General features: G+C 49.7%; 3 protein-coding genes across 12 annotated transcripts; all 3 read right to left on the bottom strand.

The window, feature by feature from the left end:
• Positions 1-177: 177 nt before the first annotated feature.
• Positions 178-4,776, bottom strand: wdr41 (WD repeat domain 41). Of its 10 annotated transcripts, none has more exons than XM_088434310.1 (13): positions 4,578-4,776; positions 4,354-4,443; positions 3,504-3,619; positions 2,432-2,661; positions 2,306-2,368; positions 2,081-2,192; positions 1,962-2,024; positions 1,789-1,890; positions 1,522-1,694; positions 1,291-1,412; positions 1,146-1,231; positions 670-806; positions 178-569 (listed from the first exon to the last, which is right to left on the bottom strand). In XM_088434310.1, the coding sequence occupies exons 2-13, from the start codon at positions 4,411-4,413 to the stop codon at positions 193-195; spliced, it is 1,641 nt and encodes a 546-aa protein (XP_088290436.1). In that variant the 5' UTR covers positions 4,414-4,443; positions 4,578-4,776; the 3' UTR covers positions 178-192. The 10 variants fall into 10 exon arrangements, with proteins under 10 accessions (XP_088290436.1, XP_088290439.1, XP_088290435.1 ...); XM_088434313.1 differs by having other exon boundaries at positions 4,366-4,443; positions 4,578-4,775; XM_088434316.1 differs by having other exon boundaries at positions 226-569; positions 2,432-2,545; positions 2,613-2,661; positions 4,354-4,773.
• Positions 4,777-5,896: 1,120 nt separating this feature from the next.
• On the bottom strand, positions 5,897-12,515 carry LOC148412225 (homeobox protein orthopedia B-like). Its single transcript, XM_088434322.1, has 3 exons — positions 12,085-12,515; positions 10,305-10,705; positions 5,897-7,447 (listed from the first exon to the last, which is right to left on the bottom strand). Exons 1-3 carry the CDS (start codon positions 12,158-12,160, stop codon positions 7,022-7,024), a joined length of 903 nt encoding a protein of 300 aa, XP_088290448.1. The 5' UTR covers positions 12,161-12,515; the 3' UTR covers positions 5,897-7,021.
• A 151-nt stretch (positions 12,516-12,666) lies between these two features.
• On the bottom strand, positions 12,667-18,551 carry tbca (tubulin cofactor a). Its single transcript, XM_088434331.1, has 5 exons — positions 18,314-18,551; positions 15,585-15,672; positions 14,236-14,322; positions 13,903-14,014; positions 12,667-13,364 (listed from the first exon to the last, which is right to left on the bottom strand). Exons 1-4 carry the CDS (start codon positions 18,364-18,366, stop codon positions 13,934-13,936), a joined length of 309 nt encoding a protein of 102 aa, XP_088290457.1. The 5' UTR covers positions 18,367-18,551; the 3' UTR covers positions 12,667-13,364; positions 13,903-13,933.
• Positions 18,552-21,642: the final 3,091 nt, after the last annotated feature.

Genomic DNA, 21,642 nt, shown 5'->3' with positions numbered 1-21,642 from the left:
ACTAGGTTTTTCGTTAAGCGTTTTTTAAAAGAGGCGTCCGGTGACTCCACTCAGCCAATAGCGAGCGAAGACTCTTCGGGAAGCCTGCAAATCATCCGCGGGATGGCGCGCTTCTACCAGAATGATCCTCCGTCGATGATTCGGGACCGTTATAGGGCGGTTCGGTTGCGTCTGAAAATGTCTGGCGCTAAACTAGCTCGCGAGAATGGAGAAGCGGCACCGGTGTAAACAGCAGTGACTTTTATTTTTCTTAAGACGGAGACCAAGGTGCGGATCTACCTCGAGGCGTCCCCGAAAGCGCCCCAGCAGCGGGACGCCTTTGAAACCAAATGAGAACAAACGAGGACCTTTTCCCCCGTCCGGAGAGCGGCGCCGTCGGGAGCCGGGGCCGAGGCGTACCTCGGACCAAAGCGCGGGGGGCCCGCCCCTCACAGCCCGCCGTTCTCCTCCAGTCGGCGGAAGAGCGCCAGGGAGCGGAGGCGCGACTGCTTGTCGCCGTTCTTCCACAGGATGAGCTGGTGGTCGGCCGAGCACGTCAGCAGGCCTTTCTCCGGGAAGGCGGCGAACATCTGCAACCGGCCGCCTTCGTGAATCCCCCCCCGCGTTTTAGGCTCGCGGTCTGCTATTTTCTACGTCGGGAAAGAAAAGAAGGCAAAAAAGAGCGGAGACCTGGACGGCGGCCGAGTGTCCGATCAGGTCGCCCGTCAGCTCCAGCGTCTTGCCGGGCGCGGCGTCCGAGCTCCCGTCGGTCGGGGGGCACGCCTGCTTGCCGGAGCGCCCCAAGGTCCACATCCCGAACAAGCCTGCTTGGAACGTCACAAAATAAGAGCCCGTTACATCAAAAGGAAAAAAACCCGGGTCAAAATGACCCAAGGCTATGGTCCAAGGGAATCCCTGAAGGAATCCCAAGATGACGCCTACAAATCTTTCTCATGTGACAAATCAAAGCAACGGGCGGGTAGAAACGAGGTCTTGCTTGAACTTGAAGAGTTGTTCACACTTTTGGATAAAGGCACACACCCGTGGCTCAAATCGAGCCAGGGACAGGAACTAAAGTCACCACGCAGGTACTACGCGTTGCCTTTGACCACTTGGCATCAACGCGCACACCTCCGGGTCAATATCTCACGGCGGCTAAGCCTAACCTGGAGAGGCGGGTTCCCCGGCTAGGGGCAGCTCCCGGATCTCCCACATCCTCACGCTGCCGTCCTCCGAGCACGACATCAGCTCGCTGAAGGCCGCGGGGACGTCAAAGGCCAAAAAAACTCAACGGGCGGCGGAGGTTTCCACCTGTCGGAAAGCAGCTGGACGTGCAGGACGTCCGAGTCGTGGGCGCGCTTCCTGTACGCCAGCGCCGCCCCGGTGGCCACGCTCAACACGTACAAGCCGCTGCCCACCGCCGCCGCCACCAGCTGAAAAGAGTCAAAAAACCCGAGCTTTTGAGTCCGTCCCGCCGACGCCAAGAAACGGCCCGCCGCACGCCCAAAGCCATTCGAGCGATACGGCCGCCCCCGTACTGACGTTTCCGTCGGAGGCCAGGTGGCGGACGGACGTGTCGCCGGTTTTGGCCCCGCCCGCTCGGACGTGGCTCTGAGGCTCCTCCCACAGGATGCGCTGGTAGGCCAGCACGCCGTAGTCCCGCGCGTCCCACACTATCAGCTCGCCGGCGTGGGAGCCGCTGGCGAAGGCGTTCTCTGCGGGGAGGGTGGGCGCAGCGGATCTTGTGAGGGGGGCGGGGCGGGGCGGGGCGGGGCGGGGCGGGATCGGGGCGCGGGCCCCGCCACTCACCGCCCACGTTGACCAGGGCGCCGATCCGGTCCCGGTGGTCGGCCAGGGTGCGCAGCTCCAAGACGGAGAGGCCGCGCCCGCCCGCCACCAGCTTGTAGATGACTGACAAAAGGCGACAGAGGCCGTCGGACTTTTTCGCGCGGGACGCCGAGGGACGTTTCCAGCGCCTTTACCGACGCTCTCGTCCGCCGCCGCCGCCACGCGGTCGTCGGGCAGCCGGATCAGCGCGCCGATCCCTGCGAGGGAATACAGTGAGAGGGGGAGGGGGGCGGGGGGCGACGACGAGGCGTACCTGTGTCGCCGGGCCGCTCCTTGACGCACTCCAGCCGGAAGTCGGAGCTCCACGCGCACAGCTCCTGGGCGCCCGACAGCCAGGCGCCCGCACGCTCCAGCGGCAGGATGCACTGGGCACAAACGCCAAAAGGTTCTTCCTTTCTTCCCAAAAAAAGGTTCGTATTCCAATTGATCCGCTCTCAATTTGAAAGATGAGACTTTGTGACGCCGGCTCCGCCTTTACCTTGACAGACGACTGAAGGTCCAGGACGGTATACAGTCTGTCGCCGGTGTCGGGGTCCCACAGCTGAGCGGGGCTCCCGTTAAGGACGGCAAACAAGGTCGCCCCCCCCCCCCCCGGCGAGGATACGCTGACGCTGCGGTCCGACGAGGCGCTGATGAGGCGCGGTCGGCCGACGCGCAGGACGGCCAGGGCCGTGATCTGCCGCGAGTGACCCCGAAGCTCCTGCGCCCGCTCGCCCGTCTGAAAACGCCGGGCGGGAAGGAAAAAATTTGGAAGGTTTTCGGACGGACTTTTCGGCACGCCTTACCTCCACGTTCCAGATCAGCACCAGGCCGTCGTCCCCCGCCGACGCGCATCTGCCCCCCCCAAAAAAAGATGTCTGTCGTCGGGGTCGTCTCTGCCCGAGGGGGTCCGAAAACAGGCCTGACCCCCACTTTACCCTTTCAACTCAAACGATTGCGCGGGATGATGGCGTGAAAAGACATCGGCGCCACACGCGGCCAGCAATCTCGGGAGGGAACACACACACACACACACTCACACACACACAACACTCACACACCAGCTAGCCTGTCTGTCATGGTTCAGGGATTCTGCATAAACGCTCACATAGGGATTTAGAACACATCTGACTTTGTGTGTGTGTGTGCAACCTGGGAGGGAGCAAATTCCAGTTCTTGTGGGGACCGCTTGCATATTTGGGCTGCGTTTTTGGTGGTGCCCCCAAGTTCAGGCCATTTTTTGAGGCTTTTAGAGCGCCGATGAGACAAATTTGTAATGTAAAGTTTAACAATGAGCGGATTTTTTTTTTTCAATCCATGAAAATTGTGAAGAACCCTCGTCTCGCGCGGGTGTGTTTTGGCTCCAAGATGGGGACCAAATTTCAGGTTTTGGTATTTTGTGGGGACCTCTAGTAAATGCATTATGCGGGTAGCCGCGTCTGCGTGTCTGTCGGGTTTTTGCTGCAAGATGGGGACCAAATTCCAGGTTTTGCTTTTTCGTGGGGACTTCTCGTAAATACATCGAGGAGCCGTGTGTGTGTGTGTGAGTGTGCACGATCAGAAGGGCGATGATGCTGTTGCTGATGGTGTTCTTGTCATGCTCTACTACTCTGCGGCGAGTCTCTCCTGTCAATCAGCGTAAGGGATGGACTGGAGTGCTGTGTGTGTGTTGTGGGGAGGGGTGGTTTGGCTCTTACCTGAAGTCATCAATCTGCACCAGAAATCGAACAATGTCAAAATGTCCTTTCAGCACCTGCAGCTCAGTGAAGCAGTTTTTGGGCTGTTCCTCGCCAATGCACAACACTCCGCTTTTCTGCACGTGTAAGGGCAAAAATACAAGCAGCAAAAAAAGAGGAAAAAAATGCACTTACTCGCCCGCTTTGAGGCTTCAATCTTTTTTTTTTTTCCCAATGTGTCACGTCCACTAAGACAATCATCTGATAAGACTTAGTTCTTGCTTTTTTCAATGAATGCACTGAGCAAGATCGTGCGCAGTACGCATTGGGGTTCATGAAAGCGTGACTCCGAAACGCAGAATTCGCACCGTTGAGCTCCCGGCCACTCTTAAAGATCACAATGCAATCTGCAAGACCCGGAAAACACTTCGGATCTTGAAAGTAGCCGCTGCATATTAATGCCCGTTATTTGCGGGTGCGCGCGTGTATGCTTGCTGCCTACTAAGACTGTGTATAAACTTTCATGCATTCAAGATGAAACGTTTCTCAGAAATGCGGAAGATGTAATTGGTTGGCCTGACGAATTGCTGTGTAGGATAAACGACGGATTGAAACGACGGCGGAAATCTACTGTAGTTTTTCAAACGTTTGCGTCATTTGGCGTTCGTCGGTAGCAGTAGCTGCCCCCCTCCGCTAGAATTACCTCTAGGACTATTGTTTAAAAAACAAAATGAAATGGGCGCGTTGTCGCGCTCTGGCGTGACACTTGGTCATCTTCAAAACAGTAACTAAAATGCGCGCGGTTGTTTCTCGTGTGACGTTCAGGTACTCGGAATATACTCCCAAGAACCGCGGTGGGCGTGACGTTCACCGCGCAGCTCACCTCCACGGAGTTTTGAGCTTCTCGACCACCAAAAATCCACCGAAGCATGACTGGTAAGCGATCGGCGAAATCCGTTAACTGAGCAAAAGAAAAAATAGCAAATGAAACTTGATAAACGGCGTGTAAACGTTCATGCTGCGCTCGAAGCTTGAGCTGAAGCAAAACATGGGCACGCTAGCCGAGAGTGCCGCGTTCGGGGCCCTTGGGTTTACCGCCGCTCATCCGGCTAACGCGTCCGCTGTGGATGTTTCTCGCTGCTTAAAATCTCGGCTTCGCGAATCGCCTTGTAAAAGGCGACTTGAGTCGTTGCTACGACGTCGAAGAAGATTTTTCAAAGGGGAACTTGAGCTCCGGCTACAAGCACAACAACATGCGAAGTGGCTACGGAAGCCTGAGCTGGATAAAATTAATCGATTGCGAAATTAAATTTCGGTACCATGATGTCATTGCAAACAACATTTGCTACGGGTAAGGCGTTAAACCGTTGTTGGTGCGTAAGCGTTTCATGTTCCAGTGACAGTAACGACTGAAAAAGAATCATAGTGATCATTTAAATTCCACATACAGTATGTGTTGAACGTACCACGAGCGTCATTCCGCTAGGATGCAAAAGATGGCAGTGTGGCAATAGCTTGTTGTAATAAATTCAATGTACGCATAGAAATTCTTGCACCTCAGCATATTTCTTTATTTAATAGGATCAGTTCTACCTTTTGAGAAAATATGCCAAAAAGTAACGCGTTAAAGAGATTTGTGATGTGAAACGTACTGCTATTTCTATTCATTGTTGTACCCCTGGCCTAGCATATTTATTTGTTTATTTATGTATTTATTCATAATATTATTATGGTTTGTACCTTTTTCTGTTTCTTATTTGGGAATCGTTGTCTTTGTGTTTATCTTTGACATGTTGTTTGCTTATCGTTCATGCAATTCTTGCTCTGTATTGAAATAGTAATAATAATAAAAGAGTACGTGCCAATGTTACAACCCGGTCAGCAATGAAACGTAACCCAATTTTGGACCACTAACTTTGGACCGTTCTTTAACATGGGTGACCCAGGTAGCAGGTCCGTCCAATGTTCGCCCAGAAGCAAGTAGCAAGTAGTCCACCCCAGAACACGATGGCTTCATGAAACACACACGCGCGCCGGGTGTGTTTTTTGGCTCGTGTCCGATTGAGATGAGACGCCGGGGCGGGCCCGTGACCTTGACGGCGGCTCAGGTGCCGATTCTTCATTTAGTGTGGATGGGGCGCGCTCGTCAGGGGCGCCCGGGTGTCTCGCTTTCCGCGCCATCGGAGAAAAGAAAAGCCGAAGGAACAGGCGCGGATGGAAAACCAAACGCTACTAGCTAAGGGGCTCCTGTCCATCCGCCCGTCCATCCGTTCGTCCTACCATCCGTCCATCGACGCGCTCTTTACATGTCGCCACCTAGTGGCTGCTACTGTAATTACGTGCAAAACAAAAATAAGGCAAAACCACATTTTTCAAGTGCAACAGCAATATTGTGGAAAAAAGCCCAGACCAAGTGGAAAATGCGAGCATTTAATTGAGTGTAAAAATTAAAAAAAATCACGGCACTAGTAAACCCAGAAACAAAGGACAAAAATAGATACAAAGAACGATTCAAGATGTCATTTGTAATTCTGTCCAATAATTTCTCGCTTTTGGGATTGAAATTATTTACATTTTATTGGAATCATTTACATACGGAAACCATAAAAACATGTCCACGAGGGGGAAAAAAAAAGGCTGGGACATTTTGACTTTGTCATCATTTAGCGTCAGCATCAACATCATGTACAATTTGCAATGAATTCATTTGGCCAATTCAAGTCCGTCCATAGCAAGTGTGCAGGCGGCCCCCGCCCCACGTAGGGAAAAGTCCAGTTCAAGCGAAAGCACATTTGAAGAACAAATACGCCCATGGAATAAACCAAAAACCCCAACACATCAATAAATAGCATAGCAAATAATAAATATATAAATGTGCCAATAGAATGTGCCACACAAATAAAAATAGTAAATGAGTAGCTCTGTCCTTGGACACAAACAAATACACAGCTATGCAAATAAATCAACTAAATGCGCCCGTGGAATAAACAAACACATAAACATCTGTACAAATAAATACATAGATGGACGCCACGGAATAAACACAAATATATAAGCAAATAGCCACGCAAGTAAATAATAAACAAATAACCGTGTCCATGAATCAATACAGTAGCTACCCAGCAAAGAAATGCCGAAATAAACAGTGTCGCGGACTGAACAAACACTACACAAACAAATAGCGGAGCCATAAGCGGAGTTTTAGGGACGGACGGAAGGCTGGCTTCCAACGCCGTCCCGAGCTCCGAAAGGTCGGAACAAATCAAATGAGTTTGATGGGCGGAATTTCGCTGGGAAGTCCGCTGACCGCTCTTCGACTTTTCTTCTCCGCGAAGGCGGATTGCACAACTTGCGATGGGGGCGAGAGGCGCGAGCGCGCGGCTCCCGTCCGACGACCGACGGCGGCCAGACCGGCGCCCGGCTTGGTTTTTGAAAGTCGGGCGGCCGCCCGGGTCTCGCCGACGTGCCTCCGACCGGCCACGGAATCGGACGGATGAGAAATTCGACAGCGGTTCCCCGGCTTCCGCTTCCCTCCGCGCTCAGGTGAAGCTCATGGAGACGGTGTGCTCCAGAGCCTTGCGGCGCAGCGAGGCGATGCTGGTGCCCCTCCACACGTCGCCGTCCGGCGGGGAGGCGCAGGCGTCGCCGGGCGCCACCGCGGCGGGGAAGGCCGGCTGGTACAGGTGGGACCGCAGCCCGCCGTGGCCGGGGTCGGCCGACAGCCCCGCCGGGGCCGGCGGGGGCCGGAGCCCGCACTGGGGGTGCGGCTGGCGCCCCGGGTGCAGCTGCAGCTGCGGCGCGCCGGCCCAGCGCCCGTCCCCGCCGTGGAAGGAGCACAGGCCGTCGCCCATGGCGGCAAACTGCTGCAGGCCGTGGTGCGTGGGCAGCAGCGTGCCGGGGGCCCGGAACACGTTGCTGTTCTTCTTGCGCTTCTTCCACTTGGCCCGCCGGTTCTGGAACCACACCTAAGCCAGCGAACAAAGGCGCGGCGCCCTCTCAGTGTCTCGCTTTCCGCGCGTCTTTACCAATGATGCGCCCTTAGTAAACGGCCACGGGTCAGAATACCGCACCCACGCCACGGTAACGCGCCCGATCGCGTTTGCGCCCAAAAGGTAGATGCCAAAAACGTCACTCGTGACGAGGCGCGACCGTATGAAAGAAAACTAAATAAAGGCGCCGGCCTTTCCAAAAGGAGTCGCTAGCACGGCGACCGCGTTGCCGCTCATTTGCTCTTCATTTGAAAAGAAAAATCTATCCTATTTTTCGGGCTCTAAATTGCGCCGGACGAGCATAATGCACCAACAGAACAATAACACGCCCGACTGCGTTTACTAGAGGAGAGTGCCCCCGAAAGATAGATGACCTCATCTCGTATGACAACAAAGGACCTCACTAATGTCAAGGCCCAAACCCTAAGAAAATAAAGGTGTGCGACGTTTCGCAAAGGAGTCCCTAGCACAACAATTAGCGAGAGTCGCGTTCCGGTTCATTGCTCTTAATTTGAAATGAAAAAAGTACTGTATTATTTGGACTTTAAACTAGGATTAGATTACTGCACCAACACAACACAAGTCATGCGTCCGACCGTGTTTACTAATGGAGAGTGCACCCAAAAGATAGATCGTGTAACCTCATCTCTTGTGTCAAAAATTGATATCAATAATGACAGGGGACAACCATATAAAAGCTACCAGAAAAAAGGCTTGCTACATTTTGAAAAGGAATCTTTAGCACAAGAATTAGCAACAAGTTACGTTATGTTCCAGTTCATTCGCTCTTCATTTGAAAGAAAACTGGACCATACTGTTCAGAGAGGTCTTAATATGTATTTCAAAGACGTACTTTAAGTAGATTTCTCTTTTAATTGCGTTTTTCTTCCAGTATCAGTTTTTAGAATAGAATACATTACACAAAACCTTAACAATTTGTTGAGCAAAAAAAATAAATAAATCCGATTTTGTGTGTGTGTGTGTGTGTGTGTGTGTGTGTGTGTGTGTGTGTGTGTGTGTGTGTGTGTGTGTGCGTGTGTTTTCATTTGCGAAGCAAGCGCAGCGGTCTGGTCTTCAGTCGTTGTTTTCACAAAGCACTTTCGTCCCTTACGGGCTCGTTAGCAAGTGTTAGCTTGTTAGCTCCTGTTCGATGGCTCGCTTGAACCTCATTCTTTATCCTTAAATTACATCTCCGGTCTAGAATAGTTGCGCGATAATTAAATCTATGTATCAAGCGTGTATTAAAAGTCTAACTAGCAGGGCGACTCCTCACTCGACATACTAATTTAGAAAATGTATTTCACAGATGCACTTTCGTGTCGCTTTGGGTTTTAATTGAGGCCACTTCTTTTTTCCGACGTGTTTTTAAAATAAATTTCACGAAACCTTAACATTTCTTTTACAAATTGATTTTGAATTTCGATTTGTGTGAGTGTGTTTGAAGAATGGTGGGAGAGGGGGGGGTATTTTTAACTCGCGTAAAACGAAGCAAGCGCATCGGGCTTCAGTCGTTGTTTTAACCAAGCACTTTCATCAATTTCGGTTTTCATTAAATCAAAATGGAAAAAAAAACGCTTTTGATTTTGTCGTTTACTTTGGTGGTTATTTTAATACGTTGTCACCAAATTCGATCGAATTTACGATTTTCTTCCCGCACTTAATTCTCCTCAAAATCCAGTCAGACGACCTTTAATTTCGTACGACTTGAACGCAAAATTCGTCAATCATAAATGATGACGCCGCTCGCATTTGTGCACACATGGACGAGGAATGCTTTTAATTTACAATGGGTCAAAAAGGCAATTTGGTCCACGCAGGAAATAACCCGGCCGAGAGAAAAAATGTGCGTCTAGTCTACGCGCGATAATGACTTGAGAAATGAAAAGTAAGAGATACTGCGGCACCGGTGACAAATGTTGATGATGTTATTTCCCGACTCGTCACGTGATGATGAATGGCAACATTCGCCCGAGGAAGCCAAGCGCCTCCGTTTGCTCCCTCAAGAACAAGGCCAGCCTTTAAACAATTAAGACGAAAAGAAATGTTTCCAAAAATGTGACAAGTCATGATGACGATGATAATGATTGTCGGATGCTTGTTTATGTTGGATTCAATCTTAATTGGCAATCCAATAATACGATAATATTAATGGCAGGGATGTGCACGCGAAAGGATTCATGAATATATACTGTATAGGCGGATGTTTATTTTATTTATGTAAAAAAACAACTTTCTGGAACGTGTTATACAAAAACATTATTATTATTATTATTATTTTGCACAAAACAAGCCATTTTCTGGGTCGGATTGACCCCTCTATTGTCGGTATTTTTTGGCCATTTTTAAGGCAAGGTTTTTTTAGATTGCAATAAGCAGCTTCATATGATTCAAAAGATTTTTTTAAGCAAAAACCGGTTATGTGCCTGCCCTTTTGAAAACAAATATTACAGCAAATATTACGATTTGAAAGCTCCCCCGTTTTAATGGAAGAAAATTAACCCTTAATATCTTTTTTTTAATTACAAATATTGCAGAGAACACCTTTATGCGATTTAAAAGATCTACCGCTTCAATGGAAGAAAACGATTTGTTAACGAAAACGTTTCATAACCTTGATGTGATTTAGAAGAGCTACCGTTTCAATCGAAGAAAACGACTTGTTAGCGAAAATCTTATTTTTCCTCCTTATTGATTTATTGGACAAATAAAACCGAATAAACGTCGTTTTGTAAAGGCGCTTGTCCGATTTGCGCAGTTCCATATTGTCGCGCGGATAGGAAAGGAAGAGACGCGCAAGACGGCGCGATGGATGCGGGTGGAGGCAAACGCATACCTGCACCCTGGACTCGGTCAGCCCGATCCTGAGGGCCAGCTCCTCCCGCATGAAGATGTCTGGGTAGTGCGTCTTGGCGAAGCTCCTCTCCAGCTCGTTGAGCTGCGCCGGCGTGAAGCGGGTGCGGTGCCGCTTCTGCTTCTGGTTCGGATTGGGATTGGGATTGGGCTGGGCCCCGTTTCGCTGCTTGTCCTGCTCCTTGGCGCCGGAGCCGCCTCCGGGCGGGCCGGCCGAGGTGACGCGGTCTTCTTCTGCGGCGGCGGGGGGGAGCGCGGTGGCGCCATCCGGACCCGGACCAGAACCCGGCTCCGCCGAGTGGACCGGATCGACTCCGCTCGCGGCCTGCAGCCTGCACTTGAAAGTCTCGCGGTGGCCCAGCAGCTCGGCCGCATCTTTCATCCCTGCAAGCCGCGCACAGGCCAGAAAAAAAAAGGGAAAGCTATCCAAATAAATGTACATTTGCCAATCGCAAGAAGCTTGTTCGTGTTCGTTCGTTGACATTTTCGAGACCGTCACAAAAGAGAAATGCACGTTGAAATGTGATTTGATGAGCGACTTTTGAGTCCAATTCAAATCAAATGCGTAAAACGTGAAAAAAGCAGCCCAAATATCGCCACCTCATAATTTACGATAACATGAACACATTAAAATTGCATGAGTTTTTCAACTAATTTTTTCCTCTTACAAAAAAATAAAACGAAAAACACCAGGCTAATAATAAAAGTTTGCGTGCTCCTTTATGTTCGCTCGTTGACATTTTTAGACCGTTACGAAAGAGAAACGCGGGTCCAAATATGATTTGCTGAGCTCATTTTCAGTCGAATTCCAATAAATTGCATGAAAATGTTAACCCTTCCACCCGGGTTATGTAAATACTTTAGTGCAAATTATACTAACACTGACAAATTCAAATCCTTCATTTTCAAACGCAATTTCCCAATTGAAATTGTGAAATAGTGAAATATCAACGAGAGAGTTAAAAAAAAAAAAACGAAGTCAACCATAAATTGCCACCTGCTCCTTAATGTTTCTTTGTTGACAATTAAAACACAGGCGAAACGCGCCTCTAAATTTGATTTGGGCTACTTTTGTTCCGAATTTAAATAGCTGAAACTCATAAAAAGCCCCAAATCGTAAATTACTTCTATGTACGTTACTTTAAATTGTATTTGATCAACTCCAACTGGGTTATGTAAATTTAATAGCACAAATTTGGATTGCAGTAACATAGTAAAATCCTACATCATTTTAACTAAGTTTTCCCATTTAAATTGGGAAAAATAATCTAAAACTAAAAAAAAAAAATCATGAAGCCAATCCTAAAAGTTTGCATGTTCCTTTCTGTTCATTTGTTGACATTGTTAGCCTTTTAACACGTGCCTTTAATTTTGATTGAGCTACTTTTAATTCGAAATTAAACGAAACGCATAAAACAAACAAAATAAAATACCCAAAATAGTATATTACTTACATACACACATTTTAAATTTTATTCGATCAATTCCAACAGGGTTGCGTAAACTTACAAGCACAAATTACGATAACATTAAGACGTTAAAATCCTACATTAATTTTTAACTCCATTTTTCCATTTAGAGCGGGAAGTTCAGCATCAAATTTAGTGCTGTTGTGCCCTCGAAAGAGCATCGGCTGCATGCCAGCACGCTCGAATTAAATGACGCACTTAATTGAATAATTGCTTTTTCAATGAATTAGGCTGGCCAATCACAAGTGCGCGCGCGGGCGCGCGGGCGCGGGCGCGTGTTTGTGTGCAACTTACAGCAGAGTTGAAGCGCCGAGTTGGGCGAGGACAAGTCGCCTAGACGAGAGTCCAGGAGCTCCGCGTGAGACAGCATCGCAAAGCCCGCACTGATGGAACAGAAAAAAAAAAAAAAAGGCCACGCACCCCCCCCAAAAAAAAGCAAACCAAAAAAGCACACGTCTACGCTATTCCGGAAACGCGGTTGTCCCTAAATGAAAGCAAATTCGCTTTGCGCTTCAAAAGAGTGTCAGCTTGCATTATAACACACGTTGGGAGGACGGGGAGGAGCCTATCGGCCCACGACCAATCAGAGAGCGAGGAGGAATGCCTTTGATTGCTACACCAAAATTCAGAACAAGCTAAACTCCTCGTTAGCATTAGCCCGCGTCCTAACCGTCACGATTAATTTGGACAATTTCGCCATTCAAAGAAGAAAATAAAACAAAACAACGCAACATCCGACTCGCGTATCGTCAAATTCAAACTAGACTCGGAAGACAAACGTTTGCTAACACATGAAAAGGCTCTCCAACCTAAAGGCAATAACAGATTTGATCAAAATATAATACAACCAGCACGCACATTATTGACTCCATGGCATTTTTTTCAATTTTGTAAATCATATTTATTTAAATCATATTTTTGAGAAAAAAAAATCTTTAGCCTAGCCAAAGAAATTGACGTAATGATGGCTGGCATTCGGCGTTTTGTTGATACGTTTTAAAATTTGTAGTAATCCTTCAACAGATGGGATTTGAAAAAGATAAAGATGTTTCAAATGTTCTTTAAAAAAAAAAAAGTCGCGTACACCTGAAACAAAATAACAATTTGAACAGGAGGGAGCTCATGTGTGCTAAGCTGTACATTTTAGGGTATTAACATAATTTGAACAAAAAAATACAGTGCATTTCATTTTGGTGCTCGATATTATTTTTCTATATGGAGGCGTTCCCAGCAAGTCACGTGACCCCGCATGACTCAATTAGCAGGCAGGCACGCAGACTCCGTGAGTTACATCCAAAGAAAACAATTAGACGTCCAAATGTTCGAAGGAGCGCTGAAAAGCTATTTCGTCTCAAAGGGGCGGAGTCACGCAGCATCCGCAGCGGCAACAGCGGGGTGCTTCCTTTGTGTTTTTTTTTTCTTTTCGTGGTAATACTCTAATTAGCGCCATCAAAATAAGCCTACATGCGCAATATGATGTAAGTTCTTTGCTAGTCAATAGAGTTGATTGATTGAGATCTTAAACGGGCCTTTAGGGAGGGGCTGAGTCACACCACATCAAGTGCCATGCTGCCCTAGGCAAAAAAAAAAACAAAAACTGTCATTTGTCATACAATTCTGCTTTGAAAAAGTCTGCAAGCTAAATGCTAACATATGCAAAATGCCATCGATGAGTAAAAGGAAATTAAAAAGGATATTGCAACGCTATCTACAAGCAAAACAACATACAAAATAGAATAGCACACAATACATTGTCCCCTACTGGAGATTGACAAATGATGCCCCCCCCACACACACACAATGTGGTACAACCACAGAAAAAGAGAGCAACTCCACTTAAGAATTGACCTTTAAAAAAAAAGCAAAACAAAAGCCCATCAACTGGCAAGCAGCAAATAGCCCAGAAGATTATTGGAGTTGTTGGCTGCGTAGCACAAAAGACACCAGACAGACATGAGTGTGTTGTGGTCAGCCTGCCTGCCGTGTATTTGGAAGCAAAACATCATCGGAACAACAGCAAACTCGGAAAAGTGGCGGCATCCGAAACAGCGGAGAACGGGAAATTATTAAAAAAAAAAAAAAAAAAGGAGCCCAGCTTTGAGGCCAGCTCACGGTGCCGAGACGAGAGGAGACGAGAAGGCCGTCAGGGCTCCAGCTTGATGGAGTCCAAGACGCTTTTGGCTTCCTGGTACTCGGGCGACTCGCGCAATTCCGCCTCGGCTTCCTGCAAACACCACGGCCAAACACACTCGAGCAAAAAGCTCGCCGTAGGGCACCTCTATCCGAGGTTGGGCCCCCGAGATGCCCTTTGCCAATTTCAGCAAAAACTCCCTGGCCTGACCGCAGGGGCCCCTGGCCCCTTCCTCATTACAACGGGCCCATTAATAGGCTTTAAAAAGCGCCGCAAACATCCCAAAAGCCACGGAAGAAGCGAGCGAGACCGACCAGCAAGTTGAGCAGGTCGGCGTGGGCCACGTTCATCCGCCGCCGGCTGTCCGGGATCATCATGATGGTCTCCTGCAAGCTGGCCGTCTGAAAAACAGCGGCGGCCCGTGAGGAGGCGGAGAACATCTTTGTGTGTCTTGTTGCCACCAGAAATAACCTATCACGCGTGCCGATTCCCTTTAGCCCGCCTACGGCTTTTAGCATCAGGCGTTAGCGTTAAGATCATGGAATTTTGTCGGAAAAATGCAGGGGTGTCCAAACTGGTTTGAAGCGCCGAAAAAATAAATAAATAAATAAATAGTACTGTGTGTGCGGCGGGCCGTCCAAGATGGATGACGGGCCACAAACGGTCCCCGGGCCTCGGGTTGGATACCGCCGGGCCGAAGCATGCGTATGATTTGCCGTCGCCCTTGCGTTTCATCTCCGTCCCTATTCAAGATGGCCGCCCGGCTCCAGAGGCGAAAGGTAGATTGCGCCTTGCCGAGATGGCCGCCGCGAGCGATTATCAAACGGGCCTTGTCGTACTGACTAGCGGGTGGGGCTCGGTTGGTCGCGTCCATTTGAGGCGGGGCGACCAAGCGGGATAAAACAAACAAACGAACCGCACCGTTCAGAAGTTCAAGTTTGGCGGCTGAGTCCCGCCCGCCCGCCCGCCGTCCGATGATCCCATCAGCCGCAAGATAACAGATGACACTTAGCCACGTATTGATTCGGCGGTGTGTGTGCGTGGGGGGGCATCATCTCCAGCCATCATCCATCTGGCCCGCGCGCCTGGCCATTAACGCCAGTCAAGCGTGCCGGTGGGCGCACCCCCCCGGCCGCTCGCCCGCCCGCCCGCCGCGCTCGGACTGAACAAACAAAACGCGCACGCGCCGGGAATTTGAATGCTCGCGGTAAGCGCCGCAATATCAACAAAGGAGAAAAAGCAAAATTGACGTCATCGCCCCCGGCGGACAAATCGTTGACTGATCATTCGTTTGGGGGTGAACATTGGAGGTACCGTCTGTAAAATGGAAGAACATTTTTAGTCCCGCGTATAATACGGCGGGGCCATTTGGTTTTACTTTTTAAAAAAGCGTTAAGTCATCGGATTTGATGGGATTATTTTACCACCGCGATCGCTGAGAAACAGACTGGCGCTTGCTGAAAATCGCCTCAACGGTCGATCAGCAAAGTACGGCCCGCGGGCCCGACGCGGCCCGCTTCCGCATTTTGCCCGGCCCTTGGAACAATACTAGAGACGCGTCACGATTTTTTTTTTCCCTAAATAGCGTCAGGTGTTGTCGGGCGCGTTGCCGGGCGCGCCGCCGGCCCAAAAGGGGACGCGGCCAATCCGGCAGAGTACGTACGTGTTGCTTGATGAGGCCTTTCAGCTGCTCGATCTCCTCCTCCTGCTGCTTGGCCTCCTTCCTGTAGGACTCCTCCTCTTTGGCCAGCCTGCACCCACAAACACAACGCCGGCGCTAAAGGGGGCGCGGCCACTCGTACGCATCGCATCGGGACGTTAACCACAAAACACTTCACGGACATTCGTTATCCTCAGCGAAAACCTATTGGCGTTACTGTGCTTTAAAGAAGCGAGCGTCTGCATGTATACATGTTGGGAAAACACTGCCCCCCGGTGGCCCGGAGTAGCACAATTGCTAATGAACAAGTCAGGTGCTTAACGGGCCCTGTTTTCCCCGCTGGTGGCTCCGTGACCAAGACAAACACGACACAGGCACTGTGATTGGCCAGCTGTCCTATTTTGCGCCAACGACGTCCCGCCCTGGACTCTGGGATAAAGGCGGCGCACGGGGAGCTCTCGTCGCTTCTTTGGAACGCGCACGCACGCACGCAAAGCAGGGACCCTTTGAATAAACTTGAAGGACAGCAATAGCAAAACGTGGGCGGGCGCCTCCCCTTTTGCCGACGCTGATGTTAATTTCCTACTTCTCACGGAGTCGGCGCCGGCGCCGCCTTTTAAATGGACCTGCCACCTCCCGCTTAATGGAAAAGGCAGCTCGCTGGAAAATAGGCAAAAAGAAAAAGGGGATTAAAGGCGGGCCCGTGTTGGGCCCCGCTGTATTTTTGAGGGCGACGCAGCCAAATAACTCTTGTCGTTTTATTAAGGCCGGGCCAGTCAATCCCCCCACCCCAGCCGCCCCAAAAATAGACCCGGATCCAATCTGCAAATCAGTAGAGACAACAGCGACCCAGTGGCCCCCAAGCGCAAATCACAAAAACAAATCAAACACAGACAAAAAACAAAGGTAAATTGACTAAACACAAGGGCAAATCAGGAATCTCAAACCAAAAAAAGCAAAAATGCTAAACTTCATGTAAAAAAGTACAAAAAGAAAATGACGCAACATCACAGCAAAAATCACTAAATGTTTCCGCATACCTTTCTTTCTTTTTATACAATGTGGTGTTTCATAGCACCCCCGTAAATTTGGGTCTTTAAGATGCTACTTTTTTCTTACGCTTTGCACCCTGCGGCTTCTGATCTAGTGTGGATTTTTATTACAGGCCACTAGAGGGCAAGTTCCCCGGCGAACAAAGGGAGGCAGAAGAAGATGCCGTTGAAGTAGCGATTTTGGCTTTGAAACGCTATTTGAGCGGCGCAGCGGTTAGCGCGTCCGCCTCACAGCTCAGGGACCCCAGGTGAAATCTGGCCGGCTCCGGCCATCCTGTGTGGAGTTTGCTCAGAAAGGAAGGAGCCAACGAGTACAAAGGGAATTTGCAAAAAGCGTTTGCCCCCTGGCGGTCGGCTGCCGGAGAAAAATATTTGCTGAGGCAGTATTGGCCTCGCTAGCGCGGCAGCGTGACATCGCGCCCCCGCATTAGCGTCTCGGGGAGCGCATTGGTAATGTGGCGATCAATAGCGCATTAAGGAGCGGCGCCGCCTGATCCAAGACAGCTCGCCGTACACCGCCAGCCTATTTGGATTCGGGCCATGTTTCACCATTAGCGACTGTCCAAAATAGAGACGTGAAAGCCGCCTGTTTACGTAACATCTGGAGGGAAACTGCAAAAATAAGCAGCGTAACACAAATATGAAAATGACACATACTGTATATATATATATATACAGTATATATTAAAAAAATTGAAAGACACAGCTTGACAATACATAAACCAAACTAGAAACTTTTATAACCTAGCTTTGCAGGTTGTCATCTTTAGTTTCGGTATATAAAGCTATTTATTTATTTTTAACGAGAATTACGGCAGCGGGTTCAAGTGGTTTTAGCTCAGGAGCCTCATGGAGGAAAATCTATTCTCAGGCGGGCCGGACAGCTAAAAAGCATGCAATATCAATTCGAAACAAGCAATTACAAGTCCATATTCGCTTCCTGCGTCGGCCTGGTCTCAATTCATCGCGAAAAGCGGGGGTTACATGAAATATTAATCATTTTATGAAAGCTGAATAAGCAAAAATAAAAATAAGCATAAAAAGTATTTTGGGTCCCCTATAGCAGGGGTCCTCAACATGTAACATTCGTGTGAGTTTCTACGAAGAGAGGTACTGTGTGTGTGTGTAGCTAAAGGCTGCAGTCAAAAGATGGGAGTCGATTATGACGAGACATTTTCTCCAACCGCCAAATTGACAAGGATCAGAGCGTTGATGCAAAAAGCGGCACCGGATCAGATGGTTGTAAAAGTGCCTATTTGAATGCCCCGATAGATCATCGACACACCCCAAAAGAACGTTTGCCATCAATGAGGCGACAGCCATGAAATTTCAACCAACGAGTGTTAGCTTGTCCTTAGTCACGCGGGAGCCAACTAGAAAAAAAAATAGCCAATGCGGAGAAAAAATGCGAGCGAGGAAATCAAACGTGATCAAATATATTCCTAGCGGCGCTCAAATATAGTAACAGCATTTTTAAGAGTGTGTGGAAGAGTGTGGCGCATCCTCGGACGGGCCTCGCGAAAGCACCGGGGTGGCGTACAGCTTTCCCCAGAAACTCCATGACATCATCGGCCAGGTTATGTCGCCGGCTCCGCCCATCCCCGCTAGCCTGCTAGCCACTAGCCCGCTAGCATAGTAAGCGTTACGTTCCCCGATGTAAGCTTTATTAGGCAAACTCACCGCTTCAGGACGCCGGTTTTGATCTTGATCTGACGTATTTTAGGGTCGTCCATGGCTCCGCGTGGCGACGTTCGATTTTGGACCACCGGGAGTTTGTGTCGGGACCTGTCGGTGTCGGTGTCGGGTGCCGGAGCCAAGCTAGCTAGCGAGGACCAAGCAAGAAGCAGGTGAAAGCCAGGCGCGACCAGTCGACGGCAGCGCAATCGATACAATGGACGCTCGGTAACAAGAAAGCAAGCGCAAACAAATTAGGTCACCGTCACGCACGAGTTTTTTTCACCCATTTTTTTGAACAACACAAATAATACCAGCAAATGTGCTTTCCTGTACTTTGTGCTTAGTGTCGATGTGTTTTACGATCCCCAAGTCACTTTATCTAATGGTCAGCTGACAACAATTTGCACTTGTTTTGCTAGTGAATGTGCTTGCTGTTCAGTGCATGACTGGCGGTCATGTGGTGGTCGCGTGCGCCCCCCCCCCCCCCGTGCCCCCCGATTACAGTTTCCGACGTTTCCAAGCTGATAGGAGGCGGCGATCAAGCTTTTGCTTTTGCAGGCGCTTGCTGTCCCTAATTGATATTGAACGGGGGGAGGGGGGCGGGGCTACCGGCTAATTTGCGGTTCAATCAGCGTTTGTAATGAGAGCCCCTGATTAGCGCAGGTTGGAAATAAAAGAGAATTACAAGGAACGTCTGTCAGAGTCCAGCGCTAATTGGCTGCTAATTGTCATGATAAAAGCCAACTGGATGACTTTGGGATATTGGAATGCCCCTTCCTAATATATATGTATATGTGTATGCTCGCTCTCAGACTCGAAAGAGATTGAGTTCAGGAAATCATTAGAATCCAGGCTTTTTGCCACATGGTTTGAAATAATACAAACAGTTCCTTACTCTGTTGCACAACTGTTTGCAAAACTCATACAATACTCGTACATCATTAATACACAGTATACAAACATGCCGCATGAGTATTATTTTACTGTCTACGTGTATGACTGCGCCATTTGTTTTCCAATTTATTTTAAAATGGGTCAGGACATCAGCGGCGTTTTGTTTTATAACATAATCTGGCATATACTGTAAAATGACCAAAAAAATGCCGGTTGTCCTATAAAACTACAACGCCACACTGTAATGTCAAAATAGAGTACTATGCAGTTAACGTAAACAATAGTATGGTCTGATACACTGTATTTGAAAATACAACACTGTTGAAAGTAGTATTATAAATTAATAGCTGCTCTTTAATTGGTGACATAGTTTTACAAACAAGCAGAATTTGTGACAATATATATATATATGCAAACCCTTTGTATTTTCAAACAACACCTACTTTGGAGATGATGTGGAGGCTGGTGTGTGTGTGTGTGTGTGTGTGTGTGTGTGTGTGTGTGTGTGTGTTGGGGGGGTACAGGAGGTGGTGAGTGGAGTTCCGTGGCACGTCCCTGAATAGCAAACGTGAAATACGCAGGAAATGTGCGTTTGAAGGCCCTGGCTCAATTAGCTGCTAGCAGGGAAGGAGGACTCGCACACGCACACGCACACGCACACGCACACACGTCAGTCGTTGACATTGATTCCTCGTCCACGTTTCCTTGCCCACTTCCTCGGTTGCGCCCCCCTCCCTCGCATATTTCCCTCCTTGCTTGGATTAGGCCACCATGCATGACGGCGCGTGGGCGCGCACGCATCGATCAAGCGAGCGCAAGCGTCCATCCGTGATGGGGGAAGGGGGGGGGGGGGGGGGGGTGACGGCTGGCTAAATGAAACTTTGCGGGTGGGGGGCACCGCTTTCGCACGCCGGCTATTCATCTTCCTCCTCCTCCTCGCCGGGGCCGCTGGGTATTTACCCCTCTGCTCCCCGACGTCGGGCCGGACTTCAGCTCAGCGAGCACCCCGAGGAAACTCGCGCAAATGGCGGCCGCCCTGGTGCCCCGCCCGCGCGCACATGCTGTAAATAAATAAACAGCGTACCTGTAGCATTGCGTGAAGGGGAGGGCCGACATCCAATCAAAACGGCCCACTCCATGCGTCTTGTGGCCGGCGGGATAAACGTTTGTTCGGACGGGGGCATCGCGTCCTGGATCGGGGCGCCCGTTAAATATGGCCATTCGATGTCATTTGACGTTTGAGGTTTTCTCCCCGAATTTGCTTTGGGGCCCGGCCGCCGCTCCCCTTTTTGGCAGGCGGGTAGGCGGGTGTCTCGCCATAGTAATAAAGAAGGGGAATCAATAGGGCGTGCGATGGCGCCGAGGTGCGGCCGTTCATCACGGGGCGCGGGCCGGGGGGGTGGGCCTCGCCGCCCGCCGTCCATCAAGCTCAACGAGGCAGCAAATAGGAAAATGACCATTTGGATCAAACACATCTGCGCTCGCGCGCCCGCCCGCCCCGTTCCCATGAAGCGCGCCCGTTAAATAGGCCTGTTGTTTTTTGCTGCCCTGCCTGCGCAATTACACAAGCCACCAATCCGAGGAGAAAGCCCCCCCCCCCCCCCCATTATCAATATCTATTTCATAATGCCGCAACTTCAGAGCAGCGGTGTCAAAGGTGGGGCCCGCGGGGCCGTTTCTGGCCCGCAAAGGGGTTGAATCCGGTCCGCCAGATGATTCCCGGGCCGTAGTTTGGACACCACCGTCTGTGTTTCTTTTCAATGTTTGCCTCTTCAAATGTAACGCTTGTCTTTTCAGATGTTTTGTGCGCGTGGGATACAAAGGTGCGCGCGCGCGTGTTTGTGGGGCTGTCAGCAGGCCCCGCCCCCTCAACACCAGGTGAGACGATGAATAATGCATGGCGTTTCCTCCTCATGACAGCCCGCGCTAATATCTTCCAGCAGGGACGCTAATGAGAAAGGACACGTCCCGACGTCCGGGCCGTCAGCGCGTCCGCACACACGCAAAAAAATAAAAGTGTATTTCCACAAGGGGAAAAGTCCCCGGAGGAAGATGGCGAATTTGGAATCATTTATTAGCTTGGGAGTTTAGCTTGACAGTCAGCGGCGGGCCATCCGTCTGCCCGGCGGAGGGCGGCGACCAATCAAAGGGCCGTGAGCGCTAAATGAATGCGGCACGGCCTCCCCAGAGGCGCCGCGTGCAAGTTGGACGTCGAAAAAGAAAACCAAACAAGCTGGAATCTCAACAGGGCGTACGCTCCGTTTCAATGCCTCGTCTTGCGTTTACAGCAGTTTTAGCTAATTTTACGCTAGCCTGCCGACATGTCAAAATCCAGCCCCGGAGGGCCCGTGCGTTTTCAAAACTTCCCTCTCCAGCACGCCCGATTCACAAATGGAAGCCGGTTTTCCCGCTCCTGCGGCGCTTGCTAATATGCTAAT

The sequence above is a fragment of the Hippichthys cyanospilos genome, chromosome 15 (assembly GCF_059441005.1).
Source record: "Hippichthys cyanospilos isolate Australia breed blue-spotted pipefish chromosome 15, RoL_Hcya_1.0, whole genome shotgun sequence".
In the NCBI taxonomy this organism is placed as follows: domain Eukaryota; kingdom Metazoa; phylum Chordata; class Actinopteri; order Syngnathiformes; family Syngnathidae; genus Hippichthys; species Hippichthys cyanospilos.
The sequence above is the reverse complement of the archived record's forward strand: the minus strand, read 5'-3'. Positions and strand labels throughout refer to the sequence as shown.